This window comes from Lactuca saligna, chromosome 3 (assembly GCF_052625555.1).
Source record: "Lactuca saligna cultivar CGN05327 chromosome 3, ASM5262555v1, whole genome shotgun sequence".
In the NCBI taxonomy this organism is placed as follows: domain Eukaryota; kingdom Viridiplantae; phylum Streptophyta; class Magnoliopsida; order Asterales; family Asteraceae; genus Lactuca; species Lactuca saligna.
The window spans coordinates 90,701,478-90,723,938 of record NC_136419.1 but is presented as its reverse complement, the minus strand read 5'-3'; the positions used below and the strand labels follow the sequence as shown (position 1 = coordinate 90,723,938).

Sequence of the window (22,461 nt, the reverse complement as noted above, 5' to 3'; positions counted from 1 at the left end):
GCCCTATTTCTTCATCTGTTCAACAAATAAGAGGAAACGTAATTTCTCATTCGTCTATCGACTTCATCTTCTCAATCAAGAAAAACAGCTTATGAGTTTTTCCTGCATCTACGATTTCACGTGGTATTTTCGATTTCTCCTTTATGCCTCCATTTTTTTTCCTGCATCTACTTCTCATCTCTGAAAAAAACTTGATTTCACCATTTCAGCTTACAACTATTGGTTTAGAACTTTAGATCCTTCAAGGAATTTGGGAAAAGAAATGTCATACCTATGGGTACACCTTCTTAAGTTAAATGAGTACATTTTTTTCACATAAACAAGTTTCATATTTCCTTTTTTTTGTTTTTGTCAAAATTTTAAATTATGAGTTTTTCTTGGCAGGTTATATGGAAGTAACGTATGTGGTGAAGGGAGATCTGGATTTCTTGCAAGTCCTTTTAACTTCTCATCTATACAAGAAAGTGTAAACATAATGTACCTCACTGATAGTGACAAGGGAAGTGATTGGTTCATGGATTGAATATGATAACATTGTCTCTCTATTACCGTTGCTTTTAGTTTCATTCTCTGAACAAGTTGTTGTTTGGGAAGCTACCTATCAAGTGCAGGCAACAGGTATCCAATTATTAGTATATACAACTAGGCTACAAGAATAACTTCTTATAATTAAGTACAAACTAGTCAAACTAATGTTATATTCTCTAATATGTGATGTATTTAAGTATCACTAGATTTTTTCTAATATTTTTTTATGATTTAATGGAGTGATGGTACATTATGTTTACACTTTCTTGCAGATAAATTTTATAAGTTTTAAATATTTCTCATCTGATCTCAAGGTAAATCTCCCTTTTTCATTGTGCTTTTTTCATGTTTAATAACAGTAAGTTTGATTTCATGTGTAGGATGGAGAAGCTTATGCTTACTTGCTAAATGTTCTTGCACCAAAACATTGCAGCCCAACCACATTGAATACCAAGGGTCTGGTATCCTCTTTCTTTGAGTTGTTCATCATGGAAGTAGGTGGATGTTGTTGAGTTGCAATATTTGGATTAAAAATATTTGGAACAGCTGCTGAGTCATACCCCCACCCCCACCCCCCACTTGACATCCAGAAGCATTTCCTACAAAAAAATTCTGAGCATGCATCTGTTGCAGGTAAAATTGCTTTTAAGCTAAAATGCTACTCATAGCAGCATAACTTACAGGTTGAGATCCAAATGTTGTAGGATTAAACATAAATCTTGAAGAGTGTATTCTTTAACAGGTTTATATTTATTTTTTGTAGAGTGTATTCTTTTGTGATTTGAATATAAAATATGATTCTGGGCCTTTGGGCTTTTTTTATTTTTTTTATAAAATGCACTCTACTTTTGAGATGTGAGTGTTGTTCGTTTAGCAATGGTGAGTATGTGAAAGCGGGATTGGCTGAACTAGACCACTGGTGTTTTAACGCAACTTATGAGGTAACTCTGGAGTGATATTTTCTTTCATTGGAATGGAATTAACGATTCCATTCCTTCCTCAATTCCGTCATCCCAAACACTATTTTCTATTTTTATTTGCTAAACAAAAGGACTACAGTATTCAGGTTCTACTTGGGATGAACTAAAGCATATATGGCAGGCTATAGCATTTCTGGTAAAGTTTCTTTTATTATATAAAAATTTAGTCTTTCTGGTTTTAAAGATTTTATTTTAATCAGTTTTAATCCCATTCAGGTTATACATCAAAAGCCAAAGAAAACACTGGACAAAATAAGTCATGACCTCTGCCTAGTGATGACAAGTATGGGACACAAAGCATCTCCCTAGATGTAAGTTTCATAATAAGATCAGGTGTTTTTCCAACAAGTAAAAATCTACCTTTTAGTGAGAATTCCACTTTTAGTTTAGATTTAATGAACTTTTTTCTGATTATTGAAAGGCCACCACAACTAAAAATGATAAAATTGTATATGCAAGTATTTTGAATTATTGACCTGCTTTCTTATGTAGGTTGTGATCCTCATAATTCTTGTGGTGAATCCTATTTAATATGAAGGGACTGGTTCAGCTCTACTGAAAAAGCCATGTTTTAGGGTAGTTATCTTTATCTTGAACATCAGCTATGTCATGAATACATTCAAAACCCTCTAATATGATAAAATGCTGATGTATTTTCATTGTTGGTGAGGCTAATTTTCATGACATAAATCTGACAACTCAGATACAATTCGCCTCCTGGCTGATAAAGTCAATATGACCAGTCAAGTACTCTTGTAATGTTCAGTCAACATAATGGTAGTTCAGATGGAATAAATAAAACATGATAAATCTAGTGCATCATCTGTCCCCATAAATAAATAAGTTCTTGTGTCTTCTTAGCTGTCCTCATTAAGACTGATGGGTTCCCGGTTCTGGGAAGTATATTGATGGAGCTAGTAGTTCGAGAATTTCCTGTTGTTGGGTTCTCACTAGAAGTTGGGTCTTCAGTTGAAGGGAGAAAGTGAGTCACACAATTGAGTAATTTCAAGTTATTATTTGTTGGTAGTTGTAGGTTTCTATATAGTCTCTCGAGTTCTTTTGAGTAAAATGCTTTGAATTGAGGTGGTGAAAGGGAATGGGGGATGTGTTGACATGGTTGCGTTTCACAACAACTATCACTCTCCCTTAAGTCAACTATAGTGAAACAACTCCCAACTTTTGCAACTTGCAAATAAGAGACATTATTCCCTATGAATAGTATCGTCAACATGCAATACCAACATAACAATTATGCTCCTACTATCTTTGACATGTACTCAGAAATCAAATGGACATCTAGAAATCAATACCCTTTGAATTTATTACAAAAGTGAAGATTTCTATTACGCGATGTTTCGACAAGTATCCAATGAGGCTTCTTAAGCTTACACACCTTAGTTGGATAGTGTATGCGTGTGTTTAAACCCTTTCAAGATGTTATAAACATATCTCCTAAAACTTTAAAAAATTCCTTACCATTATTCACAATTAAAAATATGAGAGGGATGTCGTAATCATATTGTGAATTTGAGAATGCAATTAACACAACCAATATCCATATTGATCTTTATTATATCTTTAAAATATATCAGCGAAAATATTTCCTCATAATCATTTTCATTAATTAAAGCGAAACCTCTTGCCACCTAGATTTGAAGGTGCATACGTCCCCATCCATGTTCAACTTTCATTTTTAGCCTACAATTATAAGACAAGGTTTATAAAACCAAAATCACATTTAGGTTTCCTTAATGGACTGAACTTTGCTATTAAATTTTTTGCCTTCTGGCATCACAAGACCCACCAGTGTTTCCATGTTGTTAGCATCTCACCCATATTGATCATTGTACTTTCACTGACCAACATGCTTAGCTTTTTGCAGTTAAATGAGGAGCATAAAACTCATAAGCATTTCCACCTCAGCTTCAAGTGCACATAAATAAGAATGTGTCAACAAACACAAGTTTTCAATCTCAGGTCGTGAGCTAGTGATAACTAAAATGTTCATTGTTTGTTGACTCTAGCAACTCAAGATCAACATGACTCCCACTAACTCCTTGACATATGAGTTTTCTCTCAAGGAACATTCCTTGACGATCTAAAATAAATATTCAAAAGTCCGTGCAGATTTCCGACAAGAAAACACGTCATAGAATAGGACTTAATTTATCTTTTGTTTCTCGATTAACAAAAAAATGAAAACATCAACTCTAAATGTTCTAGAGTAAGAAATCATCACTACTCCACATATTATGAGGTGTTATCGACGTTATTAGTTTAAAATTAATTTTCAAGATACAGTTTACTGTTAATAGAGCACGGTTCTAAAACTTGATTGGAACAATGTTTGACTCATATTATGATCAAACCGTTTCCATCAATGTTTGATTCCTCTTCTTAGTCATAAAATTGCACTAACATGTTCATAGAGGATTAATTGTGATACAATTCCATAATTACTAAGATGATCATAAAACATGATACTAAAGCACTCTCCTTTCTTTTTAGATTAGAGAATCTTTTAGCTTTCTACCTAATAAATTCTTTTATTTGTTCTGCTACTCATGAACATTTCAAAAGTATTAGAACTCTGTATAATCTTGTAAAGGCTTTAGTAAATCAAGACAAATAGAATTATTGCCCCTTGTGGTGGGTCTGAGGAGTCCATATCAACATGTACTAGACCCACTAGTCCTTCACTTTCCTCACATAAACATATGAACAATGATTTAATCATAATTTTCCAATGAAGAAGATTCTCATATATTATTCAAATCGAATTGTACGAATCCATTTATCTGTCTAGTTGGCGATGAGATTTCTTTTCACTTGTTCAATTTTGATAGTACCACAAGTGATATCATAAGAATCAAATCCACAATTAATATTGATATTATTAGAAACATAACCAATGCTTTTATTAATATCATTGCAAGGAAATAAGATAAGGCAACTACGTAAACCAAAACTATGCTTTTATTGTAATAAAATGAAAATTGGAACTTGTCTTTATAATTCATAAAATGAAAAACTACATTTCTAAACATCACCGAAGAGTAATAGTAATCTATGAAATTATCCTAACTCCTTAGTAGTAGCTCCAAATTCTGACCATCGATTAATGTGACAAGAGTCCATCTTTCACGATCAGATTTAGCTCACTTTGCATAAGCTTTCTTCTTTCTTTTAGATCCTACAATACCATCAAGATGTGATCATCACAGCATGTATTAAGAGTCTAAGAATAGGAACTCATACAGTTAGATAATGGATGTACCTGAAGTAGATTCATAAGATTGACTTTACCATATTCAAGAACCTTCATGTATGTTAGGGACCTTCATTTTTAATGTCCCTTCAATTGGAAAGAGAAACAAATGGACTCATTGGCGTTAATATGTGGAACGATCTCAAAACAAGCCTTTCGATTTACCATACGGTCATACGTTTTGACCTTCGCCCATACCTTTCCATTTTTAGTATCCATTTTCAACGTCGTGATAGAGCCTCTGTAACACCCATATTCTCGAGATACATTTTTCTTGTGGATTTGCGGTTTTTGGTAGTGGCCACGATGTGGTGGAGGAACTACCACGACGTGGCGAGGTAAAATTTAGCCGCATGACTTTTGAACCACCACAACGTGGTGTAGGTCAACACGTCAGGCCCAAGGTCATGATTATTTTATGGTCCCCTTTGTATTTAAAACCATTTTAGGGTTCATCCTCAGGCTCTAAATCTCCTTTCACCTTATAAACCCTAACCCTATCCTCCATTGAAGTTGTGAGCTCATGCTTGGTGCATTTTTGGTGATTTTAGAAGGAAAAGGAAGTTTATGGTGAGGTGGTTTCATGGAACGTGTCATTTCTTCAGCTAAGCTTATCTCTTGGACCTTGTGAGTGCTCAAAACTCAACCTTTTATTTCCATGTTGTTAGATCTCTTGTTTTTGTCTTTTCCATGAGTTAGACAAACTTAAGTGATGGGATCTCATAAATTTTGCAACTTGATGAATCTCCAGTTCATAATGAGCAAGTAGTACCTTGGATATGGATTGTAATCAAGTTATGATGTCATCAATGACATTTTACTCATTAAACCCTATTTTTTCCATAAAATGGAAAATGGATGTTTTGGAGGTGCAACTCTAAGGATTTGATGCTTATTGAGAATCTGGATGCATTAAGTCACCATTAGTGATTAGGTTTGGGAGTTTGGCTTATGGAAGGATTTGAGTGATAAAGTTGGAAACTTTATCCATCAAGACCATGTGAAGGTATAGATCCGAGCCTTGGAGTTGTTGTAGTTAGAAAGGAAGGACTTAATGGTTTAAGTTGTCCAAGCGCATACCCACGACGCGGTTAAGGTCTCCACGCCATGGTTACTTGGTCAAGACCCGCTTGTTTTTTCCGTTTGTAGCCATGACATGGCCAAGGAGACCACGACGTGGCGATTAGTTGGGTTGACTTTTTACTTTTAATTTTGACCTAGATTTTGACCAAAGGGTAATTTGGGTATTTCGAACCGATGTATGAGTTTTGGTCATTATTTATTGTAAAAGTGATCGTTATAGTTGTTATTTAGAGCAGTATGTGGTTGTAGTTGTTTCATCTAACTGTGAGGTGAGTCTCCTCACTATACTTGTGGGTTGAAGACACCAATACCTACCCACTAGATTATGTTGTAGAATAGTAGTTGTCTTTGTGACACATACTGATACGCTTGTATGTGCTTGCTGTCTTTGTGACTATTCCTAGTATGATTGTGAGTTATATAGATAGAGATAATCTCGGCTCAGTGACATTATGGAATTGGGGGTTGATACAAACCCAGCATAGCTACTTGTTGTCGTATGGGTTATACGGACCTGACAAAGCTACATGTTGTCATATGGGGTTAATACGGACCCGACACAACCACGTACTGTGATATGCATATGTGTATTGTATGTGGTACTTTAGGGAACTCACTAAGCTTTATGCTTACAGTTTATGTTTATGATTTTACTAAGTGTATGCTTTAAAAATTGTATATGATTAGGAGCATGCAGCCCTAGAGTGTCTGATCTTGTATTCTGTGTAATTTTCTTGCATAAGGTAACCGACATTGAGAGTGGAAGTTCCTAGCAAGGGTTATAGTAAGTGAGCTTGTGTAACACCTACATATTCGAGCTAGTCAATTTAAAGACAATAAGTGTAAAAAAGACTTTTTGATAGAAAGTTACTTAGAATAAATATTCTTAACTAAGTTATAGTATATGTCACAAGGTTTATGTACACATAAAGAATGCTGAAATCCGAGTTATAACGAAGAAGTTATGACCCGTTGAAGTTTTATGGCTAAACTGGCACGACACCGTGTAACATAAAAAGTGAATTTTTGATAAATTACTTTTTAGACTTAGCGATCCAAATGAAATTCGTAGTATACGTTAAACCGATAGCGTGCGTAAAAAATAACGTCCAAATTTGACTTCGTATGAGGAAGTTATGATTTTTCTAAGATTTGGCACATCAGTATGCATCCCAGAATTCGAATTTTAGATCGAACAATTTGTAGCTGACATAATCTAAATGAGAATCGAATATCTATTTAATAGGAGCTCAACGATATAAAGATAAACGAAAACGGACGTCGGATGACAAAGTTATGAATTTTTAACGAATTTTAACTGTCTAAGTCTATTAAAATATAACTTTAAAAATAAATTCAAAATCAGCCAACGGAGTCTAAAAAAAGTTGTAGATTATGTCTTCAACTATGAGTGGATATAAAGAACATCAAAAATGGAGCTCGTTTGCAAAATTTACGAAATTTAGAAGTCTGGAATAGGTTGATGTGAAAGGGGACACGTGGCTAAATCTCGGCCCTTGCTTTCTCCCCACGGTCTCGCATTCGGATTGCTACAGGTGGCTCTCATACGCACATCATATCACTTCAGATGCCCCTCACACTGAGTACACCCTTCATACACTGAATGTACGCCCCCGAACTCGCATCCAACCTCCTATAAATAGGTTCGGGGTTCTCCCATATTTTTTCATACCTAAGCCTTTCTTTCTCACTCGAACATCTCTCTAAACACCTCCCAATCCCTAGTACTTCCCAAGTTCTAAGAGCCGAGTCCCAGAGCTCCAAAACGCTCCACAAAGAAAAGCTTTCGCCTTGGAAGTTCTGCCCCCCGCAGAGCCCATATCTTCGCTAAACTCCCTTATAAGTAAGTTATGCTTACCCTAATGTAAGTATAGCTTATGTTTAAGTTCATTATCATTATTATGAACCTATATAAAATATAAGTGCTAAGTACTATAAAATATAAAGTGTTATTATAATATCTTTTAACTACTCGTGGTACTGGAAGTCTGGTTTGAAGGGCCGCATAGGATTGTCTGATTTCAGAACAACTTTAATGCCAAAATGGTCCTGTCCTATGGTGTTTCATGTCTGGCCACTATCTGTACATAGTAGTTGAAAAGTATTTTTTTAACACTTATAAAACGATATCGCTAAAAAATATTGACTAATAATTAGTCGCAATAAATATTAGACAAAAATCTAGTAATAATGATACTAGGTTTCGTCAAAGGAAAAGACGATTGTTAGAAGCGAAGCACTATCTGGATACCAGTCATCACTTTAACAAGTGAGTTCATAGTGCCTTTCATGAACATGATTTTAATACAAGTATTGATTGAAGTATTAAATATATGTTTGTGTGTGACATATTTGTTATTGCTAGAAATATGTGTTAAGAGCATATATGATAATATATAATGATTTAGGATATAGAAGAAACCTAAATTAATTGAGATGGATATCGAGTAGTATCTCCTTATGAGTGTGGGTGAGATATACACAGAGGGTCGAACTTTAAGATTTATCACTTATTCGAGAGCATGGATTATACATAGTCATTGGTCCTTAGTCCAAGAGTATGAAGAGGGCATAGCTATTTGTCATTAATCTGGGAGCATGGGTTAGACATAGTCAATTGTCCCTAGTCCGAGAGTATAGAATAGGCATAGTTATTGATCCGAGGGAATGGATTAGACATACGTATGGATTAGGTAAAGATGTTAATTTTAGAACCGAGAGTATAGATCGTGTCATTGTGAGGATCGACGGGTTGGGGTAAAATTGCTTATATGAGTTGAAATTATATATATATATATATATATATATATATATATATATATATATATTGTGATTTTTAAAACATACACACACACACACACACATATATATATATATATATATATATATATATATATATATATATATATATATATATACGATATAACATTGTGGGATTGAAATCGCTATGTACTCACTAGGTTTCCCAACCTAACCACTCAGTTTATTTGAATCACGGGTATCGATACAAAGACACATTACACTAAGAGGTTAAATGAGATGTAAATTGTTAGTGTAAATGAATGTAAGGTCTGTTTATGCTTATGTTTCTATATTGACGATGACATTCGAATGCTCTAATATAAATAAAATACATTTCTTCGGAAATGCTTTGATAATATTATTATCATGTTTTTCCGGGAACAAATTCCACAATACTACTTTTCAAAAGGGATGCCCTGATTGTTAAATAAGCGTAAATAAAATATTTAAAATGACCATGGATTTGGGGATGTCACAGCTTGGGATATCCTCTGTTTGTTTTGTGGCTTGGAGTGTTACCGCATGAATGTTGCTTGCTTAGTGCTTTGTGGAACCCTTAGTGATGCGATTTAACTACTAAGTGAATACATTAAGTAACATGCTATAAAAGTTAAATAATCTCAGAGTGATGGATTTGACCCTATTGCGCAACTCTTGTCCGAGTCTAATCGTTGCAGCGTTAAGTCTTATACTTGAAGGATTATCAAAGGTTTGTTACATGTGATTGTATTCATGAAGTAGTTAACTAACATTATTGGGAGTTCTTCCACAACTGATGGCAAAGTGAGGTCGGGAATCTAGGAGAGCCTAGGAAGTGTTTGGTATGTTAATTGTGCTATTTACCAAGTATTCATGGTACCAGTTTGAGAAGGTGACTTAGAGGATTTAAGATGATTCTTGAGGAAGAATGGGTATATGTGGAAGGTAGTATTGGGACCGTAATACTGAAATCCCAAGATTCGTACTCGAATCAGGGAACATCATGAGGGATCTAAGAAGTCGGTATAGGTTGGATGTGCAGAAATTCTGATTAGTGGTTAAAGTGTGATGGATTATTGATAACATTTTGGTTATGAGATGACAATTTGGTCTTGTTGTATAGGATATCGATGCCTGGATAGGAATCAGATTCCTATGAGATAGGTATGGACAACACAAGATTTCATGACTAGATTACCACTGAGGTTTCACAGATCTTACTGGATGAGTTACCCGGTATCATTGGTCAGATCATTGACATACTAGTTGTCAAGTTCGGAAAAGGAAAGAGAAGGTGGACACATGATTCAGGATGATTAGAGGGAGGTGGAGAGTTCGATACATCTGAAATGGGTACTAGAAGTTAGGGGAACTATGAGATATGTGGCAAGTTTGGGGGAACTCAATGGTTTGCTTGTCACAAGTTCAAGTGTGGAGAAAGGGGGCATGTGCACTGTGATTGTACGATGGATTATATATGTTTTCATTATCACCAGCCGGGTCATTTCAATCCAGCTATCCTACATGGGTGGTAAAGGGGGTGCAGGCCCCAACACCCATCGTCCCGCATGAGGTCAAGGTCGAGTCGCAAGAAATAGAAGGTATGTATTTTGATCCCCATTTCTGTAATGATATTTCTATCTAGAATAAGTATTTTACTGGCCAGCTTAGTATCGTCGGATCAAAAATCTTTTTATGTGGTAAGATTGTTAGAACCATGTTGAAAGGTAGCTGGATGAGCCCGCTGTATGTGTCGACTCAAAAGCTGACAAGTATCGTTAGCGTGACCCTTAAGTGAGAATGAGATAAGTGCTTCTCTTGGAGGATCAACATTTGGATTCATTGTGTTGGTCTTAGCACCATGGGTCGGAAGGAGTTGCAGAGGAAGTTCATGAGATTATTGTAATTTAAGTTATTGAAGATCTGTCACCATTAATAGGTGTAACAGATTGTTCAGCACATGAGTGTAGGATAAGTAACTTCCAAATTCATGTTTTCAGAATTATGAGTGTGGACCTCACATTAAAAGCTTTTAGAAAAACATCTCTTGGAAGTCGGATGGTTCCCTTCTGGGACGACGAAGTCGGGATTCAGGAACACTTGTGTCGTTTAAGTTGCATTCCAGTTGCTTATTGGCAAGCTTCGAATCGGTTGTTGATGCTAGTATGGAAAGAGTAGCAGTGAACCATCAATCCAGAGTGTGGGTGATGAATTGATCGTATGGGCTTGTTTAGATGCTGAAGTTGTCAAGAGGATTTAAATGGACTTTGCTAAAAAATTTCCGAGTGCATCAGTTTCTTTTTCATCAAGTGGGTAGGTGGATTAGTGATCCGTCCATTTCAATAGAGGGATTATAGTTCTTTGTTACCAGTTGAAGTGCCTCAAGGATTTGGAATTGTGTCAAGGTAAGTGCTTTGGTAGCGAAGCATTTAAGCTGGTGTGGGGGTGTAAGTACCCTAACTTGTATGGTCTTGAAATCTGATTTCCATCAGTGGATGTTGCAGGTACATGCTGTGTTTACTTCCTTCAGGCTCTTATTAATTTTATTTATGATTTTATGTTTGTGTTTGAGATGCTATGTGTGGTTCCTCTAAGTCTCCACCTAGAAATTAAAGTTTTCATCTTGATGGTTTAAACATTTTATCCTGAGATGTTGTTCTTTGTCATCCGATAAGTCGCTGAGGACTTGTGGTGGAGTCAATGCAAAGTACTGGGGATTGTGAGCTCATTGAGATTTCGAGAAGTATTCATTTGGTTTTGGAATGTATGTGAACACTAAGATTGGATAGTAATGGAATTCTAGTTCTTGTAAGCTCAGACAGTCGATAGTTTGAATTGTAAAGTTGAGAGACGGATTGGAAATCCATCAATTTTTATGGATTGGAAGAGTGCGGTCGAGTCCAAGTAGGGGAGAATTGTTTGGACTAAAGGTTGCACAGGAATGGATATTTAGGTTACCTTGTGCATTTGTAGTGACACATGTTGGATATGTGATCGGGAACATGTTAAGGGTTATGTTAAGGACTCTTTACCTATTCTTGTCTGATTAAGGATTTGGGATTCGAAGCGTAACCCAAAAACTTGGTTGGGGTATACTCGCATGCGGTTTTGACTCATGATAATTATGGTTGGTATGGAAAATGAGCGGTAAGACCACGGGTTGGGACCATGGAAATATAGAAGTGTTGAAAGAATATGGGGTGGCCATAATATTTACTAGGTTGGCAGAGGGTGATAGAATTGTTGTAAGTTTGTGGGGGTGGGTGTAGCTAGGTTGGCAAATAGTGATAGAAGTGTTGTAAGACTACAAGGGTGGCCGTAGCATTCACTAGGTTGGCAAGCGGTATAGAAGTGTTGTAATACTGTGAGAGAGGTCCTAGCATTCACTAGGTTGTCAGGTAGTATGGTGGTGAGTCAGGGAGGGTACCCATGACTGAGACTCATGTTAGGAGTCGCCTTGTTATCAAGTGAAAAGTTTTTGGTAGCAATTAATGGTCAGGGATTCTTCTTCCCAATAGAAAAAATAGGATAGTCCTGGGTTGGAAGGGTTTACGCTCAGTTTAGGTTACGAAGTGGAGTCGATTTGGTAGTGATTATGAAGGGTATGTCTATCGGGTATTCACACAATGTTTTTGGGTTTGGATTTCGGGTAGAGTAGTGATGCCTGCTCTTCTTTTGTTAATGTTAGTAGGGTAATGACCCATTCATTGTCAGGGTATGAGATCCTTGCTAATGTTAGGTTCGGTTATAGTTTTGGAAGGCCATTGTATGTCTGAGTCAACTTCTCAGTCTGTATCAAGGTTGTGGGAATATCCTCCAGGTTGTCTAGAGTACCTGGAAGGAAGTTAAGAGTGATTTCGAAGATGAAATTGAATTTAAGTGGGGGAGAGTTGTAACACTCAGATTCTCGAGATACATTTCTCTTGTGGATTCGTTTCTTTTGGTGGTGGCAACGACGTGGTGGAGGAACCACCACAATGTGGCGAGGTCAAATTTGGTCGCGTGACTTTTGGACAACCATGACATGGTGTAGGTCCCACGATGTGTGTGACAACCCAAAACGTTTTCCGTTATCTTTAACCGATTTCCGTTAATAAAATTTGAAATTTATTGGATTTCCGTCAAATTTCTTGGTTTGGAAAATTATTATGTTTTATATATAATGAAAATACTATACGAGTCGGAAACCAAAAATCACGCGAAAAAACTGAAAAGTCTAAAAAATCAAACAGTTTCGGCCTGAGTGAGTGTATGGCTGCACACCCGTGTATGACCGCACACCCGTCAACGTGTCAGGTGGACCCTACCCACCGACCATACCCTCAACCTATAAATACAGGACCCCTACCCTCATTTTAACACTCTTGGCCGTAAACTCTCTCATTCTCTCTCTAAAATCCCTGGTTGTGCACACTAAAAACACCTCTTTTCTTCCGAAAACCATCATTTAAAGTCGGTTTGGAGCATCAGGAACACATTTTCTTCGAAATCAAACTCCCTTGTTCATGAGTGTACGCCCGTACACCTTTCAAAACTGAAAAGGGCCATACACCCTTCAAAAAGGAGTTCACGGCCGTACACCCCTGTACGACCGTACACACCTTCTAAGTGGTGAAAAACCCGTTTCCTCGATTCAACCAAGTCCCGGTAACATTCCTTAACTGAAAGCGAGTGTTTTCTAACAGTTTATCTAATGAAATTGCTAATTTAGATAGATATATGTATTTATTTGATATTAGGATTATGTTAAGAGCCACGTACAACAACTCGAGGATCTTTTAGTTCAACATTTACACACAACAAAAACAGTGAGTTAATACCCCTATATTTTTCCGAGTTTTTAATGTCTTCAGGGGGAAACAAGTAAAAGCACAAGAAATCTTGTGTTTAAAAAAATATAATTTGGTTTATTATATTTTCCTATCATTAGCATACATTGAACATAGAACTTACAAAACATGGTAAACATTGTTACTACTAGACTTGAAATCAGCTTACAAAACATGTTAGAATACAAACATTGCAAAAACAAGTTTTTAGAACAAAGGAAATAAACTTATGAATTATAAAATAAAAGATATTATGTTATAAGGATTCATGTTAATAACAAAAAGGGTTTCCATAGTATTATTAGTGAATTCGTTGAGAGAACTACAGTGTGAGACGCCTTGTAACTAGAGTCTCCTGGAGGGACAACATGAGTTTGTGTATAGATACATATGGGAGTGACAATCCCGCACCCTAACTATTAGCTATAGTCAACCTAGGGTGACAAACGTCATTTTTCACGACGTCCGAGTACGTCGCAATGTTGATCATCTATAGTATGGTTATAAGATTTCACATGTGAAACAACGACTCGTTCACGTAATAATATACCTAACAAACAGTCAACAGGGTTAGTAACTATGTGATTACTTAGTATGTACATTAGGGTAATATCAAATTAGCATCTGACTTGCAGTGGGTTGTGTGATCTCCGGCACATTTCCTGTTCCTTTTTTTGGTTGTGGGCTTAGGGCAGAATCACCCAATCGACTGTTTGTTCGATCTAGATTTCTATAACTCATATATACTAAGTGGTCACAGGAGGGTATTAACAACACTTTCGGGATACAAAAAAACACGTTATCAATTAGTTTTATTTATGTAATAAGACTATTGTACATTACTGGTGGTAACCAAGGTTTTTCAAATAGAACAATGCTTAAACAACATAAGTATGGTAGATACTTGTACACCACGATTTGGAACAGATAATTCAATAACGTACACTTAGAGAAAATATAGGATTTTGCAGGGTAAACATCGGTATTTTACAAACAGTTGGTTATTATTCAACTAACGAACATTCATTATTAATTCCACGACTCCTTAGCTTATGCACCCGGGTTACGTATGAAGAATACCTGATAAACTGTGGAATGTGTGGTTTCCGCCTCATTCCCTATTCCTTGTTTGGTTGTGGGTTTAGGGTAGATCCACACAATTAACTGTCTATCCGATATTGGTTTATACATAACTAGTATGAACTAAGAAGTCATAGAAGGAATGGGTTAATCATGCTTTTCATAAGAAAATATTGGATTTTATTAAGGAACAATATAAACAGATATCAAAGGACCATTGTAGTTAACTTTGTAAGTACCTAGTAAATACTTCAACATTATGTACATAAGGATCCGACAACTAGTGGAATGTGTGGCCTCCGCTCCATTTCCTGTTCCTTGTTTTGTTGTGGGCTTGGGGCAGAACCACACAATCGATTGTTTGTCCGATCTGGATTGTATATGATTTGTATACACTAAGTACTCGCATGAAGAACTAGAAAGAATCATTTTTACTTAACATTCATTACATCATAAAAGATAAGGTTTTCAGGAGAAACATAACGTACTTTTCTAAACAACACATTACAGTTTTCTAAAACAAAACACTTCTGAACTCTCCAACTTTATGCTGATACTCTTTCAAAACCTACTTGTATTCTCAGGACACTAGTAGACAGGTACACGCACCGGGTTCAAGAAGATGGATCATAATAGCTTTAGGTCTTTACTTGTTATTTACTTTTGGTGTCAATCATGTATATTACTATTAATATAATGGTTGTTGTTGCTTTGATTACTATTATTCAATTATTGTGATACTACGCATGACGTCCTCCGCCCCTGAATGTTTCCGTCTTTTCGGTTTGGGTGTGTGACAATGTGGCAGCTGATCAGGCCCAATCCCTTTTTTATTTTAGGGTTCCCTTCATATTTAAACCTCTCTGAAACCCATTTTATGGTTCATCCTCAGCCTCCAAATCTCCTTTCACCTTAGAAACCCTAACCCTAGCCTCCATTGAACTTATGAGCTCATGCTTGGTGCTTTTTGGTGATTTTAGAAGGAGAAAGAAGCTTTTGGTGAGGTGGTTTCGTGGCAAGCATCATTTCTTCAGCTAAGCTCGTCTCTTGGACCTTGGTGAGTGCCCAAGACTCAACCTATTCTTTCCATGTTTCTAGATATCTTCTTTTTGTCCCCCTTTTCCATAAGTTTGATGGACTTTAGTGATGGGATCTCATAAAGTTTGCAACTTTATAAATCTCTAGGTCATAATGAGCAAGTAGTGGCTTGGATATGGATTGTAATCAAGTTTTGATGTCATGCATGGGATTTTAGTCATTAAACCCTATTTTTTCCCCTAAAATGGAAAAAGGATGTTTTGGAGATTCAAGTCCATAAAGCCATGATTTTTATGGTCAATTTGGAGTGTGAATCATTTTTGGAAACTTTGGAGGTGCAACTCTAAGAATTTGGTGCTTAATGAGAATCTTGATGCATTAAGTAAACATTAGTGATTAGGTTTGGGAGTTTGGCTTATGGAAGGATTCGAGAGATAAAGTTGGAAACTTTATCCATCAAGATGATGGGAAGGTATAGATCTGAGCCTTAGAATTGTTGTAGTTGGAAATGAAGGACTTAATGGTTTAAGTTGTCCATATGTATAACCACAACGTGTTGACTTGGTCAAGACCCGCTTGTTTTGTTGGGTTGTGGCCATGACGTGGCCAAGGAGACCACGACGTGGTGACTAGTTAAGTTGACTTTTTATTTTTAACTTTGACTTAGATTTTGACCAAAGTTTGACCAAAGGGTAATTTGGGTATTTTGAGCCGATGTCTGAGTTTTGGTCATTATTTATTGTAAAGGTGATCGGTAGAGTTGGTATTTGGAGCAGTATGTGGTTGCAGCTATTTCGTCTAACTGTGAGGTGAGTCTCCTCACTATACTTGTGGGTCGAAGACACCAATACCGACCACTAGATTATGTTATAGGATAGTAGTTGTCTTTGTGACACTTACTGATATGCTTATATGTGCTTCGTGTCTTTGTGAATATTATTGGTATTATTGTATGTTATATGTATAGAGCCAATCTAGGCTCGGAGTCATGATGGATTCTAGGGTTGATACGAACCTGACATAATTACTTGTTGTTATATAGGTTGATACAGACCCGATACATCTACATGCTGTCATATGGGGTTGATACGGACCTGACCCAACCATGTATTGTTATATGTATATGTGTATTATATGTGGTACTTGGGGAACTCACTAAGCTTTATGCTTAGAGTTTATGTTGATGGTTCAGATACTTCCGTTTTCAAAAGGAAGGGCCCACTTGATTGTACTGCATCCCATGGAATTTTATTCCATACTGAATGTTTCCAAATTACTCTGATGTTTTGAGAATACTTTAACTCTGAACGTCTTTTGGAATAATGAGTGAATGACTTTAACTTATTTAAAATTAAATTTTACTCGGTATTTTTAGGAAGTTACAGCCTCTGTCATGTCATGATCACAATTTAACAGAATTTTTCTTTTGTTTGAGTCAACTAATGTGCTTTCAATGTTAGAAACATCAAGTAGCTCTGATACCACTGATATGTTTATTAAGTTACAACAAAATGCTCAATACGGAAAATCACTTAGAAATTAAAAAGAGTGCACATGCAACCTAAAATCATGTATGTCTTTCACTTTGAAGACTACATAATTTGAATAACAAAAACTAATATAACCCTAGCACTTTGTAAATTAAGAAATCAAGGTTAAAGGTTTACATACCTTTAATTTCTTATAGCAAACAAATTACTTCAATCCTTCCTTTGAAGTGCTTGGAAAGCAAACACTAAAAGGATGATGCATCTAATGGCTCATACCCAAATCTTTGAACTAGAAAACAATTGAGGAGAGAGAAAGAGAGGTATAAATTTCATTTATATGCTCCTTGGAAAGAGTAACTACCATATTTAATGCCCAAGGGATCCTAATTATGGTTTAGGTAACTTGTAGGCAAAACCATATTTGAATTAATTACATAATGGATTTAATCCCAATTGAAATCCTTTCCTTATAAATATCAATGAGGCTTCTAGAATTTTCTCAAAACTGTCAACCTTTTAATCGTTCTAGAATTTTCTCTTTTGTCTAACTATTGAGGAATTACAATTCACCCATTGCACATTTAATTAATTCCAGTTAATCCCAAATTAGTTCCAGATTAATTCTAGTTAATAATTTATCCATTTTAATTGATTTCACATTAATTTATTTATCATATAAATTAACAAATCAATTGTTTAACTATTGATTAATATTCTTATATTAATTTATTAATCACATAACAAATTAACAAATCAACTATCTAATTCCACTGAATATATTAATCATATAATATATTAACAAACCATATCCTCATAATTTTCAATGAATGTATTATTCATATAATAATCTAATAAATCATCATCTTTCTACAAATGTCATTTTAATCAAGTTTTAGTTATCAGGACATCAAAAAAGGAATTTTCTTGTGTTTGCAAGTTTATACCAATTTAGTTATAAACTTAGGCACCTTAATCCAACATATTGAACACTTCTTTTTAGACCACTTTCCACCTTACTTTAAGTTATATTTAACATAGAATTGTTTTTTTTTTTTAACATGTTTATTATTTTAATAATATTATGAAGAATATTATAAACAATTCGAGTATATTTTACATAATTTTACAATCATTTGTCAAATTTCGTATAAATATAATTTTGTGTCACATTGTCTATAACCAAATATTAGTAAACTATAAAGTTAATTATTAAAATTATCAAATTTATTGAAGCTAACTGGAAAAATAATTGATCGTATTCGAAAATTTAACAAAACGAACATGTTGTTTTTTAAATTAAAAATCTTATTTATCGCTATTCAGCAAATATTATATTTAATTATTTTATATAAACGCTTTTAAAACTAGTATCATCATAATAATCTTTATATTTGATATGTATATTATTAAACTAAATAATTTTTTGATTTACAATTATTTTTAAATATTGTGTAGTGAATTTCAGTCTATTACAACAACCTTCAGACTTTAAAAATAAACAACACTTCTTCTGATATGATCTGTAGATTTTAGACATTTTTGTTTCTAAAAAATAAGCAAAACCTCCTTAGAGTAGTGAATAATAAAATATATCTATCATGTGTGATCTTTTTTAGTTTAAGGTTGTATCTTGCAGTACCGTTTAGGATAGATCTTTTTTAGTTAAAGGTTGTATCTTGCAGTACCGTTTAGGTATTTCTTTACAATGATAAATTAGATTCATTGTAGTCTCCAAGCTTATCTTTAATCCATTTTTATTATGTTTGGCATTAAGATTATGTTTGGCGTATTAGCTGTAAACCTAGTTGTTAACTGAAAAGCTAGTTGTTAAATAAAAAGCTAGCGGATAGTTGAAAAGTTAGCTGATAAAAAAATAACGTTTGGTAAAACTAGCTGCAAACCTAGCTGAAATATATAAAATTACATAAAAGACATTTAACAATATGTGTTTCTATAATTAATTAAGAGGTGTATTTGAAAATTTTAAAAAAAGTTCCTAAAAAGCTAGTCTAATTAGCTTTCAAAAAAACTAGCTTATAAGCTACTTTTTAGCTTACCAAACACGATAACATAAAAAAAACTCAAAAAATTAATTAAGCTATCTGTGACGCGTCAAAAATAGCCTAAAAAAGCTAAATAGGTTTTATGAAATAATTCTAGAGATAACTAACCATATCAATTACTTCATATTTTAATATCCTCCAAAAATCTAAATAAATAATCAACAATGACCAAGACAGGTACATTTTTTTGTTAAATTATTGTTTCTATTGCTATATTCTTCTATATAATATAATTTGATTAAAAAATGGACAAATATATAATATTATTGACATGATTGTGGAAGTGTATAACTAACAGATTATTATATTTAAAAATGTAGTTAAATAAATACAAAACCATAATTAAATAAATAAATGCATATCCGAATTCACGATTCCATAATTATCTATATATAATTCATAAATTAGGATTACAAAAAAGAAGGGGTTGGGAGGGAGTGGCTTAATCTAAAAATTAAATCCACAACCATCTTAATTCATTAAAAAAAAAAAAAAAAAAAAAAAAAAAAAAAAAAAAAAAAAAAAAAAAAAAAAGACAATTTCGTGAAAACGAATATTAACGAAAATATGTTACCTTCAATCAAAGTCAAACCCCATTCTTCAACCTCTAAAATTCTAAAAAATAATAATAATAATAAACAAAAATCCCAATTTTTTCATTTCTTCCGAAAAAGTAAAAAGTCATAAACCCCACTCACACCCTCCCATGCACGTGCCATCATCAGCTTTTGCTTTTTCTTTTTTTCTTTTTTTTTTAGTGGAAGTCACAATCATATCGGCTTCCATGCACTTGCCCACACCACCGGTGTTTCTTTCCACGTCAAGAATACTCCGGCCGCCGCTTCCGACGGAATCATGGACCACCCCTCCCTATACCTCCTCAGAAGTGCCCTGACATCATCGCACACTTCATCGCTATATGAAACAGGACTAAACCCACTTGCATGTAGCCTGCTGGACCACCGAGCCGCCGTCTCCCTCCGCTCCATTGACTCCGCCGGCGAGCATGCTATCAAATCCATCACCGCCCGTCCCGCCGCCCGCTCCAGCATCAGCCTCTCGTTACTCGTTTTCTGAAAACTCTCGTCTAGAGCTTCGAAGTAAACCCTAAACCATCTTAAACATTCTTGAAAACCTCTCACGAATTCAAACCCATCTGTACCCACATCCAAATCAGCTTCTTCATCAACGATGGTGATGATTTTGGGATTTAATCCTCTAAATGTTGATATCAAGTAATCTCGACGATGATTGTTGACAGAACGTAACGTGCCGTTTAAGTTAATAGCAAGAGCTTCATCGTCTTGTATTCCCAGTTGACTCAAATTCAGTTCGGATAAGTCTCCTGTATGGTGTATTACGTGGAATTTGAAAGGGACACCCATTAATCTAGCGAATTTTTCCATCCGATTTCCGATCTCTCTCATAACCTTTTGTACTCCGGTGCCGGAATCGGCAGCGCCACCACCTGATTTGGTTGCGATTACGGTGGTAAGACGGAGATGTGGTGTTTCATCGGTGCGAGTTGCAATGGCTTCAAGTAAAGTCGGCCATTGAGTACAGTAGGTGTTGCTTACATCAATTATATGCAATTTGCTCTCGCCGTCGAACGCCTCCATGATCGCTCCATTACAAGCTACATGTCCAAACGTCGTCCAAGGGCTGACTTCTTGAAATTTCAGCACCAGTTTTCTTGTTGACTCAAACGAACACATTTTATCCGACGCCGACGTCAAAGTCCGGTAAGATCGGTCGCCGGAATCCGTCATACGGCTGAAAAGCGCTTGAAGGAAATAAGACGACAGCTTTTGATCAGTGTCTCCATATGGAGAACTAAGCTCGTTAAGCATCCACATCAGTTGCTGCAATCGACCGCTGTTTTTATCCGCCACCGCACGGGCGGCGTCTAGTAGAACATCGGCAGACCAGGTGTTGCCGGAGAAGGAATTAGAGAACTCCGCGGTGACATCACGGGCTGGAGAGTAAGAGTAGTTAATGTTGGGATCAGACGACTGTTGATGTTCAGAAGAAGAGAAGCCATAGTAGGACAACGACGGCGGAGGAGGGGTGTTGGTGTTGGTGGTGCTGGTTGTGGGCGTCGGCGTACCGGAAGACTGGTGGTGGAAGGTCTGTGGTTGTTGAGAAGAGTAGTACTGATTTTGGTGGGGGTGCCTTGAGGAAGAAGATGAGAAATCTTCTTCATCCATGAAAAAGTTGAAGCATTCTTCTTGATCTTCTCCTTGTTGGTAATTTAAGTGATACGGAGGTTGGGTGGATGATCTGGAACTGCTTGAAGTTCTACTGGTGGAGTTGATGGAATGATGTTGTTGCTGGTGGTGGAGATGATGATGATGATGATGATGATGATGATGTGAGGGTTGTTTTTGGAGGCTCACAAGCCTAAACAGAGTGTCCATAACAACTAGACATAACACAAATTCACACAACAGGAAGATGATCAAGATCTATAAATGGCATGCATGTGTGTGTTGTATGTGTGTGTGAGTGTGCGTTTGTGGGGTGTGTGGGGGTGTTTTGAAGGAAATTGGATACGGAGAGAGAGAGAGAGAGAGAGAGAGAGAGAGAGAGAGAGAGAGAGAGAGAGAGAGAGAGAGAGAGAGAGAGAGAGAGAGAGAGAGAGAGAGAGAGAGAGAGAGAGAGAGAGAGAGAGAATGTGAAGTTGGATTTAAGCCTATGGTTTTATTAGTTTTCATGCAAGATTGCTATAATTTGGTCAAATATTGTTGAAGCCATTTTTGTGCTTTTGGGGTAATCAATGAAAATTCAAAGGGTTTTTTTTTCAGAAAAGAAATATGTTTTATTGATTAAATTACAAAATTGGTATCTTTGTTAGTCCTTTTTCTTTTTATTTGGTTCAAGTTCCGTCTATTTATCCGTTGTATTGAACATGAACCATTGAAGTAGAAGGATTGATTGTAGAAGAATAACGAATTATAAGGAACGGTTATATTTATAGGGGTATGTTACAAAATTTAAGTGGTGTTTTGGTTAGCAAAATATTTATGAAGGAATTGATATAATCTCTCATGAATTTTAATTTAATTTTGTATTATGTTTTGTTGACGTGACGAAATTGGACCCCAATTTTATATTCAGTTCATAAATAGAATTGAAATAATGTAAAATGATAGAGTTGATCTTTCTTGTTTTTGTGTTGATTTTACTTTGATTTCTAATTTATATGTAAAGATATGTTAAATAAATTATAAAAATAGAAAATGGTGGTGGGCCAGTAATGGTGGGTGGTGTCGGTCATTATAGCGGTGCTAGAGGCGATTG

General features: G+C 35.5%; 1 protein-coding gene across 1 annotated transcript; it reads right to left on the bottom strand.

Moving 5' to 3' along the window:
- Positions 1–19,528: 19,528 nt before the first annotated feature.
- LOC145036999 (protein SHORT-ROOT-like) lies at positions 19,529–21,755 on the bottom strand. Its single transcript, XM_078985539.1, has one exon. The coding sequence runs from the start codon at positions 21,576–21,578 to the stop codon at positions 19,932–19,934; it is 1,647 nt and encodes a 548-aa protein (XP_078841665.1). The 5' UTR covers positions 21,579–21,755; the 3' UTR covers positions 19,529–19,931.
- Positions 21,756–22,461: the final 706 nt, after the last annotated feature.

Excerpts from the sequence above, each read along its gene's own strand:
- LOC145036999 (XM_078985539.1), bottom strand. The coding sequence starts at position 21,578 with ATGGACACTCTGTTTAGGCTTGTGAGCCTCCAAAAACAACCCTCACAT.